The 26,441-nt window shown below is 34.9% G+C and overlaps 1 protein-coding gene across 8 annotated transcripts in view; it reads left to right on the top strand.

Moving 5' to 3' along the window:
* The window catches only part of plcb3 (phospholipase C, beta 3 (phosphatidylinositol-specific)), a 95,368-nt gene that overhangs the window by 45,101 nt on the left and 23,826 nt on the right, over window positions 1–26,441 (top strand). For all 8 annotated transcript variants that reach the window (XR_015494471.1, XR_015494470.1, XR_015494469.1 and 5 more), the window contains 15 exon segments: window positions 17,945–18,013; window positions 18,123–18,263; window positions 19,086–19,165; window positions 19,962–20,015; window positions 20,150–20,222; window positions 21,155–21,255; window positions 21,488–21,654; window positions 22,188–22,334; window positions 22,409–22,566; window positions 22,675–22,757; window positions 22,841–22,925; window positions 23,163–23,310; window positions 24,122–24,223; window positions 24,382–24,461; window positions 24,544–24,640. Coding sequence is in view for 3 of the 8 variants with exons in the window: in NM_001122773.2 (NP_001116245.2) it covers window positions 17,945–18,013; window positions 18,123–18,263; window positions 19,086–19,165; window positions 19,962–20,015; window positions 20,150–20,222; window positions 21,155–21,255; window positions 21,488–21,654; window positions 22,188–22,334; window positions 22,409–22,566; window positions 22,675–22,757; window positions 22,841–22,925; window positions 23,163–23,310; window positions 24,122–24,223; window positions 24,382–24,461; window positions 24,544–24,640 (1,585 nt within the window). In the remaining 5 variants the exon portion in view is untranslated.

Here is a 26,441-nt window from a genome sequence, read left to right as displayed (position 1 = left end):
TTTGGAATTTGGGGTATTTTTAATTTGCCAACAACAGGAGCCCTAGGGTGTTGCATCATATCCTGTACATATTATTTGTTACAGTGCCTTGATGGTCTGGTGTGTGAGATTATTTTAAGTTTTTGTAGTCAGTCCTAGAGAGGTTCACAGAAGTTTTTCTAACTGGATAACTAACTATAATACAGTGTCTTTCATACAAATATGGGCAGCATTTTTTGCAAAGAAAAAAGATATATTTTAAAAGGAAATTGTTCCAAAATATTGTAGAATGTGGTAATTTTATTATTTTTTAAATTTATTTTTGGGTGTGATCTTTAGGGGTAAAAACATAGTTTCACCTCTAAACCAAACCATGGTGTGTAAACAGATTAGATGCAAACATACAAATTAAAATGTCGTAATTCATGTTAATTAGACACCAATTCACCAAAAATGGGTTAAAACTGAAATAAGAATGAGTTGAAAATACCACTGCAAAAATTATACAAATCCCTCTGAAGTTGACACATATTTACTCACAGACAGGAAATGTGTTTTCTGAGTTGATAATTGAATAGTTTCCTCTATTCGTCTATTCCTCTTTTCGTCTATATCCTTGTCCTTTTTTGTTGTTCTTCCACACGTGGGTTTTCTTCCTGACATCTAATTTTTCTAGTTATAGATGGCTCTGGAAGTGTGCCTAAAATGCAAGTCTGCACAAGCTGTCGTGCATACTCAGGTGTATCTCTCATTGTTCTCTCGGTGTTTATTTATATAATTGTGTGTGTATATATAACACTCACTTTACTGTTCAGTTGAAAGGAAAAGGAATGACAAGAATCACAAACTCTTGACCCAGACCAATTTGATTATCCGTACAAAAGAAAGAGAAAGTAACAGAAAGGCAAGCAAAACTGAGAAGGGGGTGGAGGGGTAAAGCTCAAGCGACAGACAGGCGACAAGGTTAACAAAGCCTTCTGTGTTGATGTGGTGCACTGAGGGTTGGTGATATGAGGAGGATCACTGGAAAAAAAAAAGAACTACATCATGTCCTTAATTCACTGTGCTATTAACTTGTGACCTTTTTTCCTATTTTACCTTTAAATAAATAAACTGACTTTAGCTGACTTTAATTGTGTCACCTGAAGCCTGACATGATTGTTGGCATGGTATTGTATCTGGTCCCAAATGCAGATAATTATTATGGCCAAGAACCACCTGCTTAAATAAGAAGAAAATGTCTTGTTGTGTTATTAATTGTGATCCACAGATGATTTCAATATACTTAAGCATGTTTTTTGATTACTATACAAATAAAGCCCTCATAATTTTTATCCAGATTTTTTTAATGGCAATAAAAAGACATTTAAGAATGACAATACGTAATTCAGAGGATAAAAATAAAGGTTAAATAATAGAGTTTCATTGGGACCTACGTCTGAGGTTAAGTAATAATACAGTGAACATTTTAATGTAATAAAATGTATATATAGCGAAATTCTTCCTTCTCTCTATAACTTACTAATAGCTTGAATAGCTTTCTAAAAGTGTTTGCCGCAACGTGTTGCTATTTTCAGACCAATGCAACCCTAATTTTCCCATTTTGTGCCGCGTTGTTTCAAACGCAAATCCATGGATGTTCCGGTCTAAAATAGAGGCGTGTTAAGGTGCATTGTTGGTGCATTGCTATTTTGAGGAACTAAAATAGACTGCTCTATGAACCAGCTGAAAGCTGGTTTGAAATCTAGTGCAAAGTGCGTCAGTTGTGTGCCTTAAACCTGTACACGTTGCTTAATACACACAGGATATACAGCAATACACAAAAATCTGTACATATGGGGGGGCTTTTTAAATTTATTCTTGACAACTTACTTGTGTTTAATGGTATTTTTATTTGCAGTATTATTTACTATATGCATATTTATATTTGTTTCATTAAAAAAAAGCTTAGATTTGTCCACCTGTTTTGTTCTGTGTGACCATATGGGGCATAGGAGGTGTGTTTGGATACAACTCAGTTTTTTGACCACACTTTGTTATTATTGATAATTTATTCCTTAGAACTGAATTCAGATTGAAACAAATCTTTGTGCTTAACAAATTAAATTAAATATGTAGGCTAATGGATGTCTTAAGTGGAGTGTGTACAACACCATATCCACGAAAAAGGAGAAAAAGAAAGTAAAAGCCGATTGGCGGAGGCTTGTTCTTTATCCTTGGGCTGCAGATGGTCTGTTTAACCATTTTCTCACAAGTGAAGCACTCAGTTTTTCTACTTACAAAGTCCGCCATGTAAATGGCAAATGTGTCATGGTGCGGCGCTAATGACTCTTAAAGGGTATGGGAGATGAGACTGATTGGTTTATTCTCAAAACACACCCATAACTCATTAAGAAAATAAGCACAACCCTGTTAGACAATGACATAGAGCATATTTTTCTGTCAATGGCAAAAGTGGATTTAGAGATATCTTTGATGCTTATGCGCCATGAGCTTTAGACTTTATGCCTAGATCGGTAAAATAGTGGCCATAGTGTTTAGAAATAGTTTACTTGAGACATTTTTTCAAGTGCTTTTTCTTTTAAAACTTTTGAATAATATGAAATATTTGTTTGTTTTTATTTGGGCTATGCCTACAGAAGAGTAGATGATCTGATTCTTAGTATTCTATGCTTTGCTGGAACCGTTTTAGACTGCAGCGTTCACAAACTAAAAAGCCAAAACAGCAATTTGGCATTAAATTAGCAAATTTAAAAGCAGACACTTCAAAGACAACAAAGTTTATCATAATAACTGTTGGTTAAGTCCTACACATAACAAATTATTGTTGATCATGCATAAGAAAACGACATTAACTAAAATGTTGTTTTTAGAATAAAATAAAATTATGAAATTTGCACATCAAAATGAAAGTAAAAAAACACTATTGTTATTTCCGTACTAGCATCCATAAAGCTGAAATTGTTTCTTGTTTTAGCTTATTCACATTTAAAATGTGGCGTAATACCTAGTTTACTTGATGAATGTTGTTCAGGATGTTCATAAAATTGACCTAAAAAAGTTTGGCAATTGTTCAGAGGCACTAATTTCATCATGCTTTTTTCCAGGTGGACTTAAGTCTCCCAGAACTTGTATAAAGTAACCTATCAGATTGAAACCGCCTTTTTATTAGCCTAGTTTATGGTCTCTGTGCACGCAGCTAACATAGATTCTTATCATCCTTGTGAAAAAGTAAACGGCTAATATCTGGTTTGACAGCACTCAGCAGCAATCACTGCAAGTAAACACAGCATGTAAATTCAATATGTGTCTTGCAAATCTCTTCTGAGGAATCTTGGATCACTCTTCCTAGCAGAAAGGTTTTGACAGATTGATAGGTGTTAAACCGGTCCTGCCACATCACCTATGTAGGATTCAGGTCAGGACTTGAACTAGGCCACCTCAGAACATTAGTTTCTTGTCAGCAATTGAGTTGTAGAATTGCTTCTGTGTATCATTATTGTCTTGCAGCATCAGTCAGTTACAGTAAATCTTCTAAAGTTCTTCTGCAGAAACTAAGGGTTATTTCTGGAGCCTATCTATCCATCTATCTATCTATCTATCTATCTATCTATCTATCTATCTATCTATCTATCTATCTATCTATCTATCTATCTATCTATCTATCTATCTATCTATCTATCTCTATCCATCCATCCATCCATCCATCCATCCATCCATCCATCCATCCATCCATCCATCCATCCATCCATCCATCCATCCATCCATCCATCCATCCATCCATCCATCCATCCATATATATATAAGTATATATATATATATATATATATATATATATATATATATATATATATATATATATATATATATATATATATATATTAAGGGTGGAGCCGAACCCGAATACGGTATTCGGAAAGGCACGAATAGCGTGTTTTTACGAATACTTATTTCGAACAAATACTTGAAAAATTATTTGTATTCGGGAGCAAGAAAAACACTATATCAAAAAGCTGCGTTTCCTCATGAGACCACAGTGCATGCCCGAGTGAGTGAGTGAGTGAGTGAGAGAGAGAGAGAGAGAGAGAGAGAGAGAGAGAGAGAGAGAGAGAGAGAGAGCGAGCGAGAGAGAGAGCGAGCGAGAGAGACGCTCAGTCGGAGGGCGGGGCGGAGGTGTTTGGCACAATCTTCTCCACAGATACAGACAGAGAAGGCTCGGCTGAGCGAAAAGAATACTTATCTGCATCACTATTTTTGTTAAATAGATTTTTGTACCTTAATTGGGTTCCAGATGCAGTTTATAAACTTGTAGCAGAGTTTGATCGGGATCGGGAAGTTTGCAACCGGGTGCTCTGTTTACGCAACGTTAGCTCTGTTAGCGCGGTAATTTAGACAATAGACTGTTGACAGAGTAACGTTAATGTTCGTTTATAAAGGTTAAAATGATGCTTGTGCAGTTGTGTCGAATAGTATGCACTTATGGGAGTTATATGGTACGTCTACATTACTGTCTTTTGCAGACAGCAAGATATATGCTATAGGCTAGTTAACCTTAGCATAGCTTCCCGTCACTTTTTATTAACTTGAAACTCCTCAAATACATTTGGGCACCATGAAAAAGAGTGAGACTGCTGCTGAGCCATTTCTTGGTCCTCCACCAGTCAAAAAAAAAAAAAACATGTTCTTTGTGGAAGAATTTTACAGTCAGTGGTGCTGCAGATAAAACAAACTGATACTGTAACGTTATAATGTGTGCAAAAGTTAAATCGGCAGAGATATTAAACATCTGTCAACATCTTCTATGCATAATCATTCATTTTCTTTTCGGCTTAGTCCCTTTATCAATCTGGGGTTGCCACAGTGGAATGAACCACCAATTTATCCAGCATATGATTTACGCAGTGGCTGCCCTTCCAGCTGCTACCCAGCACTGGGAAACATCCATACACTCTCTTTCACACACATACAATAGGGACAATTTAGCTTACCCAATTCACCTGTATTGCATGTGTTTGAACTGTGGGGGAAACCGGAGCACCCGGAGGAAACCCACGCCAACATGGGGAGAACCCAGTCATGGCTCGAACCAGCAACCTTCCTGCTGTGAGGCGACAGTGCTACTCACTGTGCCACCGCGCAACCTTCTATGTAATGTATTATCACATGCACTAAAAGCATCCTCTCCTGATACTGTCTGGTAACCCCCCACAAGCATCAATCCCCTCAATCAGCACAGCTATGTTCTACTAAATCCTCCACAAGCACCAAACCATCAACACAGCCACATTCTGCCCCAGCAAGTCAGTTTCAAACATAAAAAACAAAAAAAACAAACAAACTTTCTGTCTGTTTTGTAGCAGGCAGATGATAATAGCAGGGCTGTATCTTTTAGTATTATATAGAATACTTTTGTTCTGCCAGATCCCCCAGGCAGGGGTTTATTAAGATTTATTTAGCTAATTTTAGTTTTTGGAATTCTGTCCATTGGAAGTTCTTTCTGAAGAAAAACAGTTTTTTGAAGTATTATTTGTTTTTATTCTGTCTATTCAGTGTCCTTCAACAAGAACGGTGGTGGTGGGGTTCATATGATTTACAATGGTATATTATTAGTTGTTGGTTTAACCATGGATGAGATAATGGCTTCTATGTTATTTTCTTTTCAATGACATTTCTTATCACATGTTCAAAAACAACAACCAATATTGCATGTCTATAATTTATATAATGGGTATAATTAAACAATACTTTCACTATAATGTAAATTAGAAGTGTAATAGAAAAAATATATATTTTTGCGCCATTTTGAATTTTACTCGAATACAAATACAAATACAAATACAAATACTTTTCCCCCCTCAACAAATACAAATACAAATACCGGCTGCTCCGCACATCCCTAATATATATATATATATATATATATATATATATATATATATATATATATATATATATATATATATATATATATATATATATATATATATATATATATGATTTATATTCAGTGTAATAAAAATAAAATAAAATATTCTGTAATAAATACATGCCACATGGTACCTTTTAAATTTGTCTTTAAGAAATGTTCTTTCAGTTTCTCTGTAATTTATATGTCAATTAGCAGTAGTATATTCTTGACTATCTGTCTAAACTTTAAAAAAAAAATGTTAGATTGACTATCAAACTATTTTCTAATCTAAAAATCAAGTGTTGCTGTAAATGTATCAAAACTCGCCAGGGTCCTTTAACAAGTTCTAAAGGACCTATGGTATAGAATGTAATTTGCAGTTTTTCTCAGTCACTTTGATACATTTCTCCTATCAGAATTGAAATTTGCAAAAAATTATTTGCATTTCTCAAAACAATGCGTACAAATAGTAAAATACCACGAATTACCTGCAAAACCAAGTCTTTTGCTCAAAATCCTTAGTTCACTTACTCAAATGTGTCTATGCCATCAGAATGACAAGTCTTTATGTCATTGTGTATGGACAAGACAGTCAAATTACTTAGTCATGTTGTCAATATAACAGTGTACTTTGAAGCGCTTTTCTGATGTAAACTATGGCTATTTCTTTGCTGTTTGTACTGTAATTTGTTGATAGATCATGTCATTGTGATAAAGAAAGGAAAAGACAGCACTGCATGGCACAAAGAAAAACAAAACATATAGAAATGTCAGCAAAACTACTTTGAGATGCACCTTCATTAGAAAAAGTTAAGATTCACCTGGCAGAAACTGGTAACACTATATTTTGATGGTCCATTTGATTTGAGTATTAGTAGACTGTCTGCTTAATATCTGTTGATATTGCTGCTAAAGAGACATTTAACTGACTATAAAAAACTTTGCAAGTGCATGTCAACTTACACTAACCCTAACCTAACAGTCTACTTATAATCTAAGGAGAGTTAGTTGGCATGTGGATGCAATGTAACTTATCTAAACAATGTAAACAATTATGTTATGTAAACAAACTGACCATCAACATAAAGTGTGACTGAGAAATGCACCAATAGATAATTTTAAAATAAGTGTAAGTTTAATTTACCATATTTAGATACAAAGTCTAATGGAAATGTATAAAAAATGCAATATGACAAAATATTATGACAACTTGTTCAGCCATTTTGCATGTAAAGACGTATGCCATGAACAATGGATTAAATGTTGTGGGGGGTGAGACTGTTCAGACAGAGACCAAAATAATGCATTTTGATCAACATGACAAGCAATTGATAATGTAGGAAACATCAGAGAAGTGTACATAACCATTTGCATGGATGTAAAAAAGCATCTGCAACTTGTTTAGAGAAATGAGAAACTGCTTTTCTGATGTGCACAAGTGACACCATGAAGATTGAATTCTGATTTAATTCTGATCTGAGGAATGGACCAACGTGACTAACACAAAACTGTAATATAAATGAATTGCACATTCAGATTTCACATGTTTTTCACAGCTATAGTAAAGAGGCATCTGCAGTATTTGTGGTGTTCTTAACCACAGTAAACTTTATTTTGTGCATGCATTTCTCATACTGCAGTGTAGGGAGTATATGGTGTCCACAGCACTATTGCTGTTCTTTTTTTTATTGATTATTAGTTTTTTAGAAATGTGTACACAGGCAAACCACACTGTGCTCTCAGTGTTCAGTTCATTCTGTTTCACTCACTCCTTCAAGTGGACTTATTACAATGGACAAATGAAGGGCACAATGAATGAGGGTTTGGGTTAGATTGTGGACAGTTTTTGTCTGTCTGCTTTCTTTGCTTTTTTTTTTTGTTTTTTTTTTTTTGTTTTTTTTGCTTACTCTATCTTTTTTGACATCTGTCCAAGACTTCAAATATTAGTGACACAAAGTGAAACAAACAGTTAAGAATGGGAAGAAATCGCAATCTTTATATTAAGTTGTGTTGTTCTCAGGTTTTACACTGAAAAAAAAAAGTCACTCAACGCCGTGGGATTTTGACATTATATCAGCTGACACACACACACTCTCTCTCAACACTAACATGCCCATCCCAGTGCCAAACAAGGACAGGAAGTGACTGTTGCCAGAGCAACACAAGGAAGTTACAGCATGATATGTTCACAGAAACGCATATGATCATTTCCCTTGCTCCCAAATCATCTCCCTGTGTGTGTCATCTTGTCTGTTTCACATGAGTTTTTGTTCAACTATCAGCAGCAGAAGCTTTAGTTCATGTTAAATACTTTCTATTTGAAGAGGCTTTTTGCTATATTTAAGGTTTGATTCTAAAAGCAACAAGAAGGCCAGTCAGTAGGCCACACGACAGGGAAGAGGCATTTTGGAAGGTCTAGTGTTAGGTCTAGTCTAGTGACTAGTGTTAAAATACACCTGTCATGGACCGTATATGACCTTTTCACTTACTCAACTCATATAAATCACCTTTATCATTGCTTTTGCAAAGTACAATAATCTGCAATAATCTGCAACACAAATCTAATAGTGTGATTTTTTTTTTTTTTTTTTTTTTGGTTTTTAAGCCTGGTGACTGTGAGATTTCAAGTCAACTTAAACCATTTGGGCCCATTCAAACAATTTTGAAGTTAGCCACTTTGAAAAAGATTAGATTAAAGTTATTATGTTGTTAACATAATATCTTTGAAACAGTCCCTCCCCTGCAGTCTAAAGCCACGCCTCCTAAAAATCATGTATGTGCACATTAAAGATGACAGAGACCCGCTAGATCATGTCATTCGCCTGCCTAAAAACTTCATAGTACTTTATAATACTACAATTCCCAATGAAAAACTATTTTATCTAGCACGCTTTCAGTTGTGTAGCAAGCAAAACTTGTCGTAATGTGGATGTGCATGCTGGAATTACACTTATTACTAAAGCCATACTGACATGCTATTTTAGAGCGAATATTCAGAGTAGCATGGTAAGCAATATAGAGAGAGCGTCACAGGTTATCAATTTTTTTAAAAATTAACCAATAGGAATATAAAACCAACTTCAGTTCAATAAAGCAGGCTAGACGAAATAGTGCTATTTACTTTTGTTGTTAAACTAAACATAAATCTACATTATTGATGCTTCAAAAGGACCTAGTGAAATTGAAAATAGTCACATCAATTTTTTACCAGAAGATTTCAGTGGCTGAACAACACTTCTGTGCATATAACCAATTCATAACACAATTAAATCTACTTCAACATTTGCGTGACTAAAATAGTTTTAAAACAGAACATTACCTGTCTAACAGAAATACTTTAGCCATGGTGTCGTCCTTCACTGACATTTGTTCAAATCTACATTTGTTGATGGACAGTTTGAGCTACTTATCAGAATTATGGCAAATGTTGGCCTGATAAATTTTAATTGGATGAACATTTTTTTAAATCTTATTTCTTACCCAGAATATTAAAATACTTATAAACACATTTAGATCATTTACTTATTACTATTGTAATGTGCAGAAACTTTTAACCAGCACAACAACACAAGTTTCAGAAGACAATCACCACTGCACCTTTAATTGTGTTTAATTATTCTTACTGTGAAGACAATACAGTGTCATTATTAATTGAATTTTTGTACCTCAATACTTTTAGATTCCACCAAAAAGAATAAAGCACTGTTTATTTCATTTTTATTCTTGTTCTATTGTTTTCATCTGTGCTTTAATTTGTTCATTTTATTTTGTGTATTTTATACTGATGCACTATTGTGCAAAAGCATTCCAGTCAATGTACAATTATAAATTCTATTGAAAATAAAGTGATCTTGTGAAATGATATTCATTTTTCAAAATATATCTCAGAAAGACAAAAAATGGCAATGTCATATAGTCTGCTTACTGTATCACATGGACATGGCAAGCAAAGACTGGTAAGACAGGGTGTGGTGGCTCTCTATTGTGTTGTACTATTTTTGATTGTAATAGGTTGAATGACCAAACCCTGGAGATTCCCAGGTGCATACATATTTTCTCTCATGCACTCTCATTATTTCTCTCTCTTTCTCTTTCTCTCTCTCTCTCTCTCTCTCTCTCTCTCTCTCTCTCTCTCTCTCTCTCTCTCTCTCTCTCTCTCTCTCTCTCTCTCTCTCTCTCTTTCTTTCTCTCTTAAATAAAATGGTCATAACAATAAGAAATATAAACATAAGAAATGATATTGCTTTAGTTTTGTCCATTGGTTGACTGTCTGAGCTTGTGTCAGGCACATATTTGCTGATGTTAGGATCATTGTGGTTTTTTCACCTAAAATGTATTGTAATTTTTCTGACTTTGATAATGGCAAAAAATTTGTATAAATTTGCTAGAATCTTAGGAAATATTCAATTCTAATGTGGTGATAGTGATCACAGTGAAGTAGGAAATGTTCCTATGTTTCCACCTCTCTCTTTGAACAGAATGAACGGTCTTTGTTCTGGTGGTCTCTATCTCTGTCAGTGTCTCTCTCTATAGCCAATCACGCAATCTCTATTTTGTTAATGTTTTTTTTATTTAAAATCTTTCACATAGCTGAGGTATTTTACCGGTTTATATTGTCATTTTAGTTGTAAATACAGCTTTATCTTTTTTGGGGTTTTATTAAGTGCAATGTTGTTGTTGTTGTTGTTGTTGTTGTGTGATGTTTTCAGGGCTCAGTGTGTTATGCTGCTCTCTCTCTCTCTCTCTCTCTCTCTCTCTCTCTCTCTCTCTCTCTCTCTCTCTCTCTCTCTCTCTCTCTCTCTCTCTCTCTCTCTCTCTCTCTCTCTCTCTCTAATCCTTTTTGTTTATCAGCCAGTAATTTTGGCAGATGTTTGTGAACCTAAGATTTTGATCTTTTTGACCTAATATTTAATTGAAATAAATTTTATTACATTTAAAAGTTTAATTAAATTGAATTTGTATTATATGTATTTTTTATAACTGTATATGCAGATACAAAAGGATCAAAATTCAACTGAACATTGAAGTTAACATTTAGACAGATGTTCATTATCAAGAGGATGAGCAGGACCTGAATGTTTAGTTTGAACTGACTGAGCACCAGCAGCACAGCTACACAGGTTGTGTCTCTTAGATGTTTAGATTTATGTTTCTTAGTTGAACCCCAATGAACTCTAGTAAACCACAATAAAATTAAAGGATTAGTTTACCCAAAAATGTAAATTCGGTCATTAATTACTTGCCCTGAAGACCTTAGTTCCTCTTAGGAAAACAAATTAAGATATTTCAGATAAAATCCAAGAGCTCTCTCATCCTCTACAGACTGCAAAGTCACAAAATGTTCAAAGTTCAGAAAAGGAACCAAAACATTGCATGTGACTTCAGTGGTTCAACTGTAACAATACAATGCTCCAAGAACACTTTTGTGCACTAATACAATTTTGAATCTGACTTTTGAATCTGATGTTTGTTGATTTTATTGCAAACAAAGTAATTTCATATTGTTTTTTGGTGCACAAAATTGTTCTTGGAGCTTCATATGATTACAACTTAAGCACTGAAGTCTCAATTTTATTTAGTTTCTTCTTCTGTGCTTCTATCGTGACTGTTAATGTTTGTTGAAAATGAAGCAGCTCTCCTATTTCATCTAAAACATCTTAATTTGTAGTCTCGGGATTGGGGAGTAATTAAAAACAAAATGTACATTTTTGGAGGAAGCAATACATTAAAAATGGTTATGAGTATTTTTTTTTTTTTTTTTTTCTGGATATAGATTTTATTTTGTCATTTGATGTATCGGCACAAGTGCTCTTGATAAGAGTAAAGACCAAAGTCACTATTCCAGTGTAAGGTAAAATAAATAATAGACGCTTAAGGCTCAGTGGTTAGCACCACAAGAAGGTCACTGGTTCAAGCCATGGCTGGACCAGATGGCATTTCTGTGTGGAGTTTGTATGTTCTCCTCATATTGGTATGGGTTTCCTCTGGGTGCTCCAGTTTCCCCCACAGTCCAAAGGTGAATTGGAATGACTAAATTGGCCATAGTGTCTGAGTGCATGTGAGAATGTGAGAGTTTATGGGTGTTTCCCGGTAATGGGTTGCAGCTGGAAGGGCATCCACTGCATAAAACATGCTAGAGTAGTTGACTGTTCATACTGCTGTGTTGACCCCTATTAAACAAGGTAATAAGCCAAAGGAAAATTAATGAATGAATAATTTAGAGTAATGTCACTTGTACAAGATCCGCTTGTTTCTCCAAGTGTGCCTCTAAATGGATTGTGTTTCTCTCTGAGCTTTTGAAATAAAATGATAATAGTACAGTGTCATTGTAGGCTAAATATTAAACTTTGGTCAACAGTCTTTGCTTGCCAAAATTGAGGTGTATGTATGTATGCAAGAAACAACCACAGACAGGCATACACCCTTGTGCTTGCATGCTTGCTCAATATTCAGGAAGATATATTTCACAAGTTTGAGCCTGTAATGGTTAGTCAAATGCAACCTGTTGATGCTATCAACGTTACGTTACTCTAGTGTAAATATAGCTTTGTCTACATCTCTGTGTAGGGATATGGATAAGTTCTAATATGTGTTTTGTCATAGCTTTCAACAGTTATTTTTTAGTTAGGTTTTAAATCCTTCTTCTTGATGGAACTCTCAGGAAGAAATCATAGATCTTCTGTTTATGTTTACAACCACACCCACAGATATGGAAGATGACAGCTAAAAGCTGAGGGATGAATATATCATTCAGTTTGTTGAGATTTGTTTGTTTTGTTTTTGATAGATAGACAGATCACTGGCTCAATAATGTAGGCTATATTTGAAAATTATCCCAGCATCCCTTCAAGGAGCCACTGTATTACATGAACAGCTTTAGTGTGCTTTTGTGTGTGTCTGTTTGTTTGCGTGTGTGTGTGTGTGTTTATCCTGCTGTTTGAACTGAAACCAGTCCTTAGCAGACTTCCACCAGTAACCCATGACCCACGCACACACTCTGAGGAACATTCAACTCAGCAACTTCATCTCCACTGTCACACAGCGTGGTGGGAGGGAGACAAGAGTACAGGAAAGCAGAAGATGATAAAGAGGGAGAGAAAGGGAGGGAGCCCTTGGCTATAGAGCAAGTATTTACAGTCCAGATCTGTTTTGTTTATTGTTGAATTTTACAAGCACAGTCCTCCAACCATTGCCCCAGCTCATTTACTCAGCTATTCTCTTTACGAGTCAGCGACCACGTTTAGCTGTTCTTCCAGAACACACGAAGCAGAAGTGAGAGATGTTTATCTGAGATGTGAATCCTGAAGTGTTGTGAGAATCTGTCATAAAGTCATAAAGTTGACTATTTCCTGGTTTCAGAAACAGTATGTTTTACTTTGTCGGATCTTATATGTGTGTGTGTCTGTGTCTAGATCTCTGTTCATTGTTATCTCATTCCAGATTTCTCAGAAAGACCTTTATGAGTTAGATTTTTCTTTTCAGTCTTTTCTTGAAAAAGATGTATGACCTCATCTTCCTTTTTATTGCCGTAAACAAATCATACCTATGAGCTTAGTAGGTGACAGGTGGGATGGTGGGAGGAGCATTCTTGTTCAAAATCTCATGTGATTGGACAGAATCTGGGCTGGAAAAGTCATCCGAAGTAATTGAAATGCAGGGGTGTCCAAACTTTTTTGTATAAAGGGATAAAAAAAAATATATCATTGAGAGCCGTGGACCAAAGATAAATATACCAAAATATTTTAAATTAGTTGCCATAGGCCATTTCCTATTTTATTTCATAATATTTTAAAACAAACAGCAAACTTTTTAAATGAGAACTTAAAATCACATTTATAACAGTGGAGTTCAATGCTGAACACACTTGTCAAATAGAATCTGCTTTTGCCTTGATTTAATCTGTCGGGTGACAGCATGTACCTTTTGAACTAAATCTGATTAACTGACATGATTTAAATTGAAACATTTAATTTTAGTTAGCTTTTTTTTTCTTGACAATAATACAAACAAAAAAAGGTTACATTCAATTTGAAATAACAATCTATAAACCATCCCCATCATTCTCCCTTTCTTGGCGGGCTAAATCAAAAGTTACCATGGGCCAACTTTGGCCTGCAGGCCCTATAGGGTTCTCTGAATAAGTGTAAGTGGTCATAACTGGCATCTATAAAGAAAGACAGAAACTGGAAGTAAACCATAAAACATTTATTTATTTTTTATTTATTTAATTTATTTATTAAATTGTATTTTTTACATTTTAAATCACATTTGAATGTACTTAAATACTTTGAGGACTTTACTTTGGTGCATAATGTTTCCTGCAAGATCAGATACTTAAATGAGTGAACAGCATTCATTTTAATTATTTATTTATAGTTATTTAATCCCAAAATGTGTGCAGAAGCTGTTTTGGCCTGCAGCGAGTATGCGACCACCTAGCAACCATATCAGCGTATTAAAATACACTTGCCTAGCAAATTGGCAGTGATTTTTGCACAAGCAAGCACATTTTGTTATGCAAATTTAGGTAATCTTAAATGTTTTGGTCACACTTTATTTTGATGGTCCGATTGTTGAATTTAAGTTACATTGCATCTACATGCCAACTAATTCTTATGAGATTATAAGTAGAATGTTAGGCTGGGTTTAGGGTTAGTGTAAGTTGACATGCACTAGCAAAGTTTCTTATAGTCAGTTAAATGTCTGTTGAAGGAGCATATCAACAGATATTAAGCAGACAGTCTATTAATACTCAAAAAAATTTTTCTGTCTCTCTGAGGAATGTTTGATTTTTATTAGTATATTAAGAGTGTAAAATATACTCTAGTAAAAACGTATATATAATAAATAGAATACATAAACAATAGGCCTGTGCAATTTGGGGAGAAATATCTAATTGCTATTTTTATTTGTATTTTTTGACAGATATTGCGATTTCTATTTGATTTGCGCTTTAATTTTGTAATCAAGCTTCAGCTCAAGAATCTGTATCGGTAGCTTCTTACTGCTAAGATGCAGTGAGTGTTAGTTTAAAAAAGAAACTGAAACGATTTTAACTTACTTTAACGTTTATTCAAATTTGTTTTTAAAAATTCAGAAATTAAACACTATTTTTTCTCTAGAGCAAACAGTAAACACAAATAAAATGACCTTAGCTTTCGGTTAACAAGTTGAACTCAAAATAGAGAGATAGTGTAGCTTATACAAACAAAAAATAATAATAATGATAAGAATACAGAACACCCAGCAAACTAATATGGCTGAAATAACTCTCAAATTGTACTTTACTGTGTCACTGGCAATACTTTCAGTTGACTTTTTAGCAAGACACTCATCACTCAATTGTCCTCACACAATTGGCTAGTAAGACTATCACACACTGACGGCAGTCACGCATTTGCTCTGGGGAGGGGACTCTTAACTTTCAAAATAAACCCTGATGTACAGCATTGAATGTGTGTGTGTGTCTTGTTGTTACAATAATATGTAGTCCAAATCTAATAAGCCTTTCTGTACGACTTGCACAAATATAGCAAATACATTCTTTATAAGCTAGCAACAACTAGCTGCAATGGCTGCTTGAGGGTTGTAGCTTTAGACTGATGTATAGTTTGTTAATATTACTTGTGTTCTATTGTATGTAATCTATTCGTAAACACTGTAATGTACAAAAACAGTGCCCCAGTGTGTCCAAGTCTGATGCTTTAAATAATACAAATATATTTCAAGTCACAACCTCTTGCGATTTAGCCAATCGAAACGTTTCAAAACTTGATTGTAATTTGATTGCGATTAGTGGCACAGCCCTAATAAACAACAATAGAACAGGAATGGAAATAATGTTTATGTTTTTACAGTGGTTATTAGGCATGGTATAAGGTATAAGATTCTGGCGGTATGACAACCTTGGATAAACATATTGCGGTTTCTCCGTATTGTGATAGCTGCTTTTAAAATATCATCTTTTGAAATGTTTGGGTAAAAAACTAAAACTTTTTCCCCCTTTGAACACAATATATTTTATTCTGAGAAACATTTGAAGAATTTTGGAGCAGTAAACATGAAAGCCTAAATAATTTAAACTAAACATTGATTTCTGCTGTTTTTTCATCAACACACAGATTTCTTTACAGTTTTAAAACGGCATTTTTGGATATTGTTTCAGCGTGAAATACTGTTGTCCTAAAGAACTAACAAAAAACATTAGCCCATACCTTAGGAATGGTATAGCAGAAAATGTTGGTTGGTTTTAAAACCTTAACTTTTCCAAACCACAGTCTACCTTGTGTAATTTACAGATGTAAATTTGCTGATATTCAACAATACACGATAAACGTGCACAGTAATGTCGAAGTTGTGGGTTCTTTAAAATACTGTGAACACCCATTTAATATTTAAACTTAGAATACATATTAGGAACTTTTGGAACAATCATATTCAGGTTGTTTTATTTGCAGTGTTATTCATCACAACTGCACCTCAAACTAACTTTTTAAAATAATACAATGTAAAAAAATGCAATCGCTTTCTGTTGGGATAACATGAATTAAGTTAATGTATACGTTAACAAATTTAAGTGTATCGAACATGAAACAATGAACTTGTCCCCAAATAACTCAAGATTTGTGTTGTTTCGATTGATTTTAAATAAGCAGTTTGAACAGACACCATAAGTCTTTTTTTGAGTGTAATCTGGCCTATGATATGATATGCCCGTGACGCTGATTAAAATGATCAGATATTTTATAGGCCTATTGTTTGATAACACCTTACAAAAAGGCTCCAGTTGTTAACGTTATAACAACCTAAACTTATGACTAAACCTACTTGGTAAACATTTATCAATCTTGGGTAATATTAATGTGTTAGTTAATGTTTAATGGCTCATTAAAATCAAAAGGCAGACTTGCTTTGTAATTTAGCTAAAACTGATGAAGTTGGTTTGTATTTTTGTTTATGAAGATTATAATTTCTGTAACAAATTGACCCCATTCACATTATTGCACTAACTGACATTTACCAGTGATACCTTATTGTAAAGGTCTAGTTTTTGCTCTTTATAATCTTTTCGTTGTGTAGTTAGTTTGAAACATTTGTTTAAATCAAATCACTTTTATTGTCACATCATCAGCAGCATGTGTACTATGATGAGTAGAAAGCTTAAGTTGGGCTCCACAGTGCAAAATACAAAATACAACAACATACTGTACTCCCAGAAAACAAAACGGAATACAATTGGCAATGTTGACAGTAGAATGCTGAAGACAATAAATAGGTGTACACATTAGGCATGGGATGATAACCGTTTTCAAGGTATACCGCGGTTTGGAAAAGTCAAGGTTTTAAAACTGTCAAAATTTTCTGTAATACCATTCCTAAGGTATGTGTAAGATTTTTTATTTACTTTTTTGTTTGTTTTTTTAGTACAACAGTATCTCCAGCAGAAAACATATCCAAAGATGCCGTTTTAAATTGTAAAGAAATCTGGGTTTTTCAAACAAATGAAGAGAGCAGAAGTCAATGATTCATTTTTATTATTGAGCTTGACATGTTTACTGCTCTAAAATTAAAAATATATAAAAAAAATATTTTCTCAAATTAAAATATATTATGTACAGAGGAGAAAAAAAAGTTTTTTTTACCCAGATATTAAAAAAAAATATATATATATATTTTAGAGCAGTACTCAAAAAACCATAAAACCAGGATATTTTGATCTAAGGTTATCATACCGTTGCAATCTTATACCGGCCCCTACCTAGTACACAGTTTGACTGTCAATGGGAAATTATTGTATGCAATATTGTTTGAAGTAAGGTAGATACATAAAGAAGATACATACAGTTTACTCTAAACATTTATTTATTTATTTACTTTTTTATTTACTTAATTACTTATTTAAATTGTATAATTAAACTCCATATTGTCATAACCATGGATGTCTCAGTAGGATTTCTTAGTAAATTCTGTTTTTTTGTTTGTGTTTTTGAATGACATTGTAATGTTTATTATTTGCACTCATCATCTCTTTGATCTGTCTTTTTGCGTATCTTCTAGGAAGCGGAAATCCTGGACATGAGTCATATCAGGGACACCAGGACAGGGAAGTTTGCTAAGACGCCAAAGGTAAGTTTTACAGTATGTATGCCTAAGTTGGAAAGTGTCAGTATGAAGCTTACGTTTAGAAAGGCTCATATGGCAAGATGGGGGTGGTAAAGTTTGTTTGTGTTTTTAGGACCAACGTATTCGTGAAATGTTGTTTTCGGGCAAAGCAGATGGGAACTCTGACTCAAGGCTGCTAACGGTCGTCTACGGCAACGACCTGGTCAACATCTCTTTCCTCAACTTCCAAGCTGTGCAGGATGGCTATTGCAAGGTAACCACGACAACCAGTCCTTGTCACCAGGAGACCATGTCCCTGCTATTACTCCCTCTTGCTCCGTCCTGCTTTTCTGCATGCTACTGTAGCTTTAAGTGTACATTTTTGTTTGTATTTTCTAATTCAGAAATGCTCAAACCATCAGGCCAAAATTGGCCCATGGTAACATTTGATTTAGCCCGCCATCCCATCTGACAGTGGTTTAGAGATTGTCATTTGTGATTGAATGTACCCTTTTATCTGTTTGTTTTATTGTTTAGCTACAAAAATAAATTTAATTTAATCTGAAATTAAATGTTTCTATTTAAATGGTGTAAATGAATAAGATATAGTTTCAAATGTACATACGACAGATCAAGGACAATGCAGAGACTTTGGTGGGCAAATCAAGGCAAAGGCAGAATCTGCTTGACTAGTATATTCAGCATTGAACTCCACTGTGTTATAAATATGATTGTTTATGTTTTTATTGGAACAAGTTATAATTTAAAAAGTTATACTGCATTAGTTAATACAATTCAAAGTAAACTTTTATATTTATTATGAAAAAATATTTTGACTCAGGAAATTTCCTATGGCAACTTTAATGTCTAATAGTTTGGTATATTTTTCTACGGCTCACAGAACTCAATGATATTTGGTTTTTGGTCCTTCATACGAAAAGGTTTGGGCACTTCTGATCAAATTATCATAGACATTGTTTTATGTTAAACCTCAAAAGCTTGGCACACATGAAGCACCATTTATTTCTATGATTTACTAAATAAATGCCTTAATTCATTTAAGAAGGTTTGATTTTTTTGTGATTTGGGTTTCCAGTTGTGGACGGATGAACTGTTTAAACTTGCCACAAATATGCTGTCCCAGAATGCTTCCCGCAACACCTTCTTACTCAAAGCGTGAGTTTTCTGTTTGTCTAAAAGAATTGTGTGATGCCAAGTGACATGTTAGTGGAGCAAACATACGAAAAGCTTTCACTGAGCTTTAAATATACAGGTGTATATATAATGTACATCTCACTATGCAACTTTATCACTCAAAATTGTGAATTTTGTATCTCATATTGCAACATTATACAGAAACTCTCAGTTGCTACTTCTTATCTCTGTAACTTATTATTGCAGGTTTAATCCTTAAATTACAACTTATAGCTAAAATTGACACATTTGTAACATAATTGCAGCTTTAATTCTGAAAAATGCACTTTAATATGTTACTACGGGATCTTTATATCTCACTGTCTGATCTAAGTCCAACTAGACCTGACAAAAGTTCAAGCCAGGTTTCCATGTTTAACTTTAGCTTTGCCTCAGAGTTGGTTTTGTAATTGAAGGTCACACATGGTCTTAAAAGTTTAGCTCAGTCAAACATTGAAAGTTCTACTACTCATAATGAGGAAAAAAAAAGTTATACAGGTTTGGAAAGTAAATGGCACAAATTTTCAGTTTTGGGTGAGCTTTAATATACAAGCACGATTTGGGTTTGTTCACTCCAGAATAAAAAAAATAAAACTATTATTTGCTTTGCTGTCTTGTCTGAGGCAGTGCTGGTAGTGCAGGATGATTGTTGATGATTGCTGGTAATTTTACAAAGTACATTAGATTTTCTTTTTGCAGAAGTACAAATAATAACTGTAAGCTAATGATGAGTGATAGTAGTTTGTCTCTCAGTCTTTTTTTTTTTTTTTTGTAATAGTTACACAAAGCTAAAGTTGCAGGTAACTCAGGATGGGAAAATCCCAGTAAAGAAGTGAGTAAATACAAGCTTTCTTACTCAAACACAGTTAAGTTCTAGTTCTTCAGGCTTTTGTTGCTAATCTACCACTTCTTCTTTTGTTATCCCTTTCACTTCTTCTCTTTTTCTTTCTCTTTCACTTCTGTTAGCATCCTAAAAATGTTCTCGGATAAGAAACGTGTGGAGATGGCGCTGGAGCACTGCGGTCTTATCTTTAACAGGGTAATCAATCATGCACCGATCATCTCTATTACATGTTAAACCCTTTATTGTCAGTCTGCTGAGCTTTTATAGTCTCTTTCTTGTTTGTTAATTCATTGTTTTCAAAGTATTGTTTTTTTTTCCCCCCAAAATGATGCACACTTGCTAAGAAAGTTTTATCGTCATTTAAAACTAATCACGTCTTTTACACTTTATGGTGATCTATGCTTAGTCCTTTTATGGCTTATTTTGGACACAGAAGCTGATCTTAAATGTGTCTACATATTTCTTGTCTTGCACTGCCCTCTGCAGGGTGAACTTATAAATGAACTGAATCAGTTAGAGAACCCAGGGTAAACACCAGGGGTCGCACAACTGACATGTCTAGTTAATGACCGACTGTTTCAACAACCCCAGAAGCATAGTGCACAATATATAACAAAATGTTTACTTGCATTAGCCAACCGATGCAGTGCGTCTGATTTTATTTATTTATTTTTTGCTGTATTTCCTATATTTAGAAAAAATGTATTTGTATTTATTATGCAGAAAATAACTTTACAAAGACACAATATGAACAAAAAGAAGTATTTATGAATGTAAAACTTCACCAGAAAAATCAATAGGTGTATCCCATCTATTTTTTTTTTTTTTTTTATTAATGTAAGGAGCACGTTAGATTAACATAAAGTTCAAAATGGTTTTTTGCGGCTATGGCTCAGTGCTGTAGAACCAGTTTTACATCTTGTATTGTGAACATTGTGTGCTTACACAATCTTTAAAGATAATTTGCGTTTTAAAGTAATATTCCCCAAGGGGGTGTTAGACAAAAAGTTTTTAGGTATGCTGTCACTAAAGGTGCTTTTGTGGAATGAAGTGACTTTGAACTTAACCTCTTCATTTTATCTGTCTCTTTATCTGTATATCTGTCGATTTATCATACATCCATCCAGGTGGACGGTATAAAACCAGATGACTTCACCTGGGAAATGTTCCAGAACTTTTTAAACAAACTAAGTCCCAGACCAGAGGTGGAGCGAATTTTTGTAGATCTGTGAGTGAACAGGATTTAACAGTAGTGATATAAATATTGTGTGCCAAAAAACGTAATTTTGACAGTTTAATTCACGTTTAAACATGTTTAAATACAAAATTTCTTCATTATTTTGTTTTATTGAGTGTGTCCAAATACTTATTTGTAGCAGTTAATGTGTTTAGAACTGATGTTTGAAATTATGCATTACGCAGTGTTTCTAATGGGCAATTCTCTACAATTCTGTGTGTAGAGGGTCTAAAGGGAAGCCCTTCTTGTCCTTGGATCAGTTGATGGACTTCATAAATCGCAAACAGAGGGATTCACGACTAAATGAGGTTCTTTACCCTCCACTCAAACGAGATCAGGTCCGCCAGCTCATGGAGAAATATGAGACCAACACCAGCCAGCTGGAGAGAGGTATGAGTGCACACTCACAGACATTGGTCATACGTAGGCCTATATGGAATCTGTGCGTGCAGAAATCCGCAGATTTCCACAGATTCTTAGCCCATTGTTAAGTCTATGTATTTACTTGTGTAAATGTGTGTAAATGTATTTGTATTAAGTTTTTTTTTATTTAATTTGACTAATATTATTGTAATATCATAATAGGAATGGTAAAATGTTCATATGATTTATTCATAATACAGTTTGTGAAGTAATATTTTCTAGTAGATTTAGTAGATATATTAAATGAGACTTGCTTTGTTTACCAAAGAACTGTATGTAATTGGATTTGCATTAGATACATTATTTTTCTTTCCAATATTAAGTTTTTGGTTATGATACTACTAAAATCATTCTGCATAAATCTGCAGATTTTTATTTTTTTTTACAAAATTCTCATCAAAAATAGTAAAAAAAAAATGTTTGCAGATTCTGTCTGGTCCTAGTCATATGGTAAAGATGAGTCTGATTGCAATTTGATTTACATGTCTATGTGTGAGCAGATCAGATCTCCCTGATGAGCTTCACAAAGTATCTTGGCGGAGAGGAAAACACTGTGGTTCCCCCTGAGAGGCTGGACATTATCGATGATATGAACCAGCCGCTGTCCCACTATTTCATCAACTCATCACACAACACATACCTTACAGGTACACAAACACACATTCTATTAGACAGGAACATAGTAATGTGCATATCTTGAACTGTGTCTTTCTAACTTCAGTGGGGCAGCTGACAGGCCTGTCTTCAGTTGAGATGTACAGACAGGTGTTGCTGACAGGATGCCGCTGTATAGAGCTGGATTGTTGGAAGGGCCGCCCACCTGAAGAAGAGCCAATCATCACTCATGGTTTCACCATGACAACTGAGATCCCATTCAAGGTTTGTGTATGGCCTTATCTCAGAGTCTGTGACTTCATCATATTTCACCCCCTGTCTGAACTGCAAAGAGAAATGGTGTCTATAAGGTTTTGTTGTTTGCCCTTTCAGGATGTGATTGAAGCCATTGCTGAAAGTGCTTTCAAGACGTCACCTTACCCTCTCATCCTGTCCTTTGAGAACCACGTGGACTCGTAAGTGCAAGGTTTGATTATGTGGTTAATGCGTGTTGTTTTGCCATTGTGTATATCTTACCTTGGTTGTTGTTTTCTTTTAGAGCAAAGCAGCAGGCTAAAATGGCTGAATATTGTCGCTCAATGTTTGGGGATGCGCTGCTCATTGACCCACTGGACAAATATCCGGTGGGTTGTTCATCACCATAAAAACAAATTTATTAAACTTTAGTTGTTAGAAGTATAAGACAATCTGTCAATGTAAGTATGTAAGGAGCATGATGTCCAATAAACTTAATAGTTTGATAGAATATAAAATTTTATAGAATATAAAATGACAGCTTGATCATAACCCAGAGTAAGTAATAATTGAAAATGACAGATTGATTTGGCCTTTATCATTGAGAGATCATGTTGTTTTTACAGCTGGTTCCTGGTCAACAACTCCCAAGCCCCCAGGAGCTGTTGGGGAAGATCTTAATCAAGAACAAGAAGAAACATCACCACAGGGCCTCTAACGGTGGGAGCATCCGACGCAAGGATGGGACAGACGAACAGTCTTCACCTTTGAATGGTGTGTGTACACATGCTAGCATACCAAAATATAACCTCATCTGCTCCAGCACAGAAGTGACTGTGATTTCAGTGATCACAAAATGCATCAAAACAATTGTGATGATTATTTAAATGTTTATAGCAACTTGAGAACATGCATTATACTGTGTATCTATCTATAATTTGGATGTGTGCATATAGAAATTAAGGTTGCACATTGAGGTACTAGCCAAGACATGAGCACAATGGTCAAACACTTTAGTTGAGCGTGTTTACAAGGAAAAATGGAAAAGCGGTAACTGTAATCTGTGTGAATGGCTTGTTAGAATGCACATCAGTGTTTCCTACATCAGCAGATCATGTAGTGTGTTGTTGGACAGGGCAACCTGTGATGTCCAATTAGTGTATTAGGCCCTCAAGAGCCAATTCTTATAATGAATCAAGCTTCTGATGCTAATGTGATTTTTATTCTAACAGCATTCTCACTTACTGAACAGTGAACAATTCCGTCACAGTTAACTGCCTTGTGTGTTTTTAACTACCTTTCCGCTTCTGCTCTTTTGTGATGAAGCATTTTTAAATCATGAATTATTCTTGTGGGCCATTTTATTCTGCGTCTCCCTCAAATGGACACGATTATGCAGTTATTTCATAAACACATCATTTACATGTACTCAACCTCATGTAATTCCAAACCAGTGTGATTCAAATCCAAATGTATTGAGCTCTTTTTGGGGTAAATGAGAATATAAATGTATACATCGTCCTTTTTTTTCATTTACCCATTTCATTTTCCATTAAAACCCATTCATTATGAGATTTGTGTTTAGATTGTCCATTGTCTGATGGGGATGTGGGCCAGCTCATGTCCAATGGGGGTGAGAAGCTTGCAGAGAGGATGGCCAAAGACCATGATAACAGCAAATCTATTGGTGGGTTTGTGCCTAGATGACATGAGGTCTCAGCCTTCAGGATGGAGAATGGTGTCAATTAGGCACTAGTATGGCAGTTCACAGATAATGTATTTATAGTGTGTTTAAAATCTTTGTGTCTTTGTGTGTGTGTATTATGTTTTAATATTGCTTTATAGATCGGGGAGATGGTGAGAGTGATGAGGAGGAGGAAGAGGAACCCATTCCAGATCCAAAGAAACACAACAACACTGATGAGGTAGATTTTGTTTCACTCTACGGTTCCCTTTTCTACTCTATCCTCATTATGTGCGTGTTTTTGACCCATCTCTCTTTTTCAGGGTACTGCATATAGTGAGGTGAATGCCACAGAGGAGATGTCCACATTGGTCAACTACATCGAACCAGTCAAATTCAAGTCTTTTGAGGTGGCAGCCAGTGAGTAATGATACTTTTAACATCATTTTTATAACTCTTAAGTCGGCTCTTAAGTCAGTCTTAAAATGTCTTAAATTACAAAAAAATAAATAATAATTTAGGTCTCAAAAAGTCTTAAACCAGTGGTTACCAACCTTTATTTGCCTGAGACCTCCTTTTTCTCCGTTGAGGGATTAATTGGTAAACAGTATTTTTAATACTATATCCAGATATTCATTCATTCATTCAATTTCTTTTTGGTTTAAACGCTTTACCAATCTGGCGTCGACACAGCGGAATGCACCGCCAACTTATTCAGCATGTTTTATTTAATGGGTTGTGACTTATTCCAGCCACAACCTATCTCTGGGAAACATCGTTCACACTCATACACTACAAACAATTTAGCCTACCCCATTCACCTGTACAGCATGTCTTTGGATTGCGAAAACCAGAGCACCCGGAGGAAACCCTTACGAACGCAGGGAGAACATGCAAACTCTACACAGAAATGCCAACTGACCCAGCCGAGGCTCGAACCAGTGACCTTTTTACTGTGAGGTGACAGCCATACCTACTATGCCACTGCATCGCCCTATATCTAGATATCTTTATAAACAAAAAAATAGCCTGATATATTTCCCAGAGATGGGTTGCAGCTGGAAGTGCATCTGCTGCGTGAAACTTGCTGGATAAGTTGGCAGTTCATTCCGCTGTAGCGACCCTGGATTAATAAAGAAACTAAGCCAAAAAGAAAATGAATGAATGAATAATAACCTAATGTAAAATATAAAGCAAAACATCAGTAAGCCATTTGTAACTGAAAATCATAAGCCTTTGGCCTTTAAATTGACCCTATTTTAAATTTATTAACAAAAATATCAGTATTCACACTGGTTTATATGGGAAAAAAAGATTATACGCTATTACTATTGCTACTTGCATGTTATTTGTTATGCTCTATCAATTAGTGTGAGGATTGCTGCGAGGCGAATTAGTGAGACTCTATCTTTTTTGTGGAGAACAGATTACAAAATTGTTCATTTTTGGTCAGCTAGGGCAGTGGTCCCCAACCTTTTTATCTCCACACACCGGTCAATGCTTGACAATTTTACTGCAGGAGGTTGGGGGTGTTTTGTTGGTTGCTATGCGACCATCAACCGTTTCCTCATAGGATAACAAACTATCAAAACATTGCTGTCACTCTCTGATACAAGTTTTATTTATGAAGAAAAGTAAAAAGGACTGCTGTGTTTGTGTGTTCTGTGTTTGTCTGAGAAAATGAGTTTTACCGAAATGTGAATATTCCACACAAGCTGAAGCTGATCGGTCAATCCTTGTCAGTTGAAGCGCGGTGCGCTTGCAGCTCGGGGTTCATTTGTGCGAGTGCGTCACGTCGCTCGTAGACGCAAGCTGCTCACCTCCATTGGAAACAACAAACTTGTGCAAACTCTAGAAATACGCAATATGCGAGTGCCCCCTAAAAGGCCCTTGTCATTTGCAATCTCCATCAGTTGATCATCTTGATCTACACAGCCATGGTTGATTCACCTGATTTGTTGACAAATGGGTTGTGGATCTATTTCTTGGCAGTTCGTGGGTCCTTTACTGGGCCTTTTCCCTTAGCAAACCCTTATTTTCTTTCTTTTTTTTTCATTGCAAGGAGATATAATTCACAATAGCTATTAGACATTTTCTAAAGCAAATTCCTCATAAAACAAAACAAAAACTAATATCATTCCTCATGATAAAAAAAAAAACTTGATTTGGTCTAAAATTTCGTTTTTAATGGCCTTAAAATTGTCTTAAAAAATCTAAAATT

The sequence above is a fragment of the Danio rerio genome, chromosome 7 (genome assembly GCF_052040795.2).
Source record: "Danio rerio strain M-AB ecotype USA chromosome 7, GRCz13ab, whole genome shotgun sequence".
NCBI classification, from domain to species: domain Eukaryota; kingdom Metazoa; phylum Chordata; class Actinopteri; order Cypriniformes; family Danionidae; genus Danio; species Danio rerio.
The sequence above is the reverse complement of the archived record's forward strand: the minus strand, read 5'-3'. Positions and strand labels throughout refer to the sequence as shown.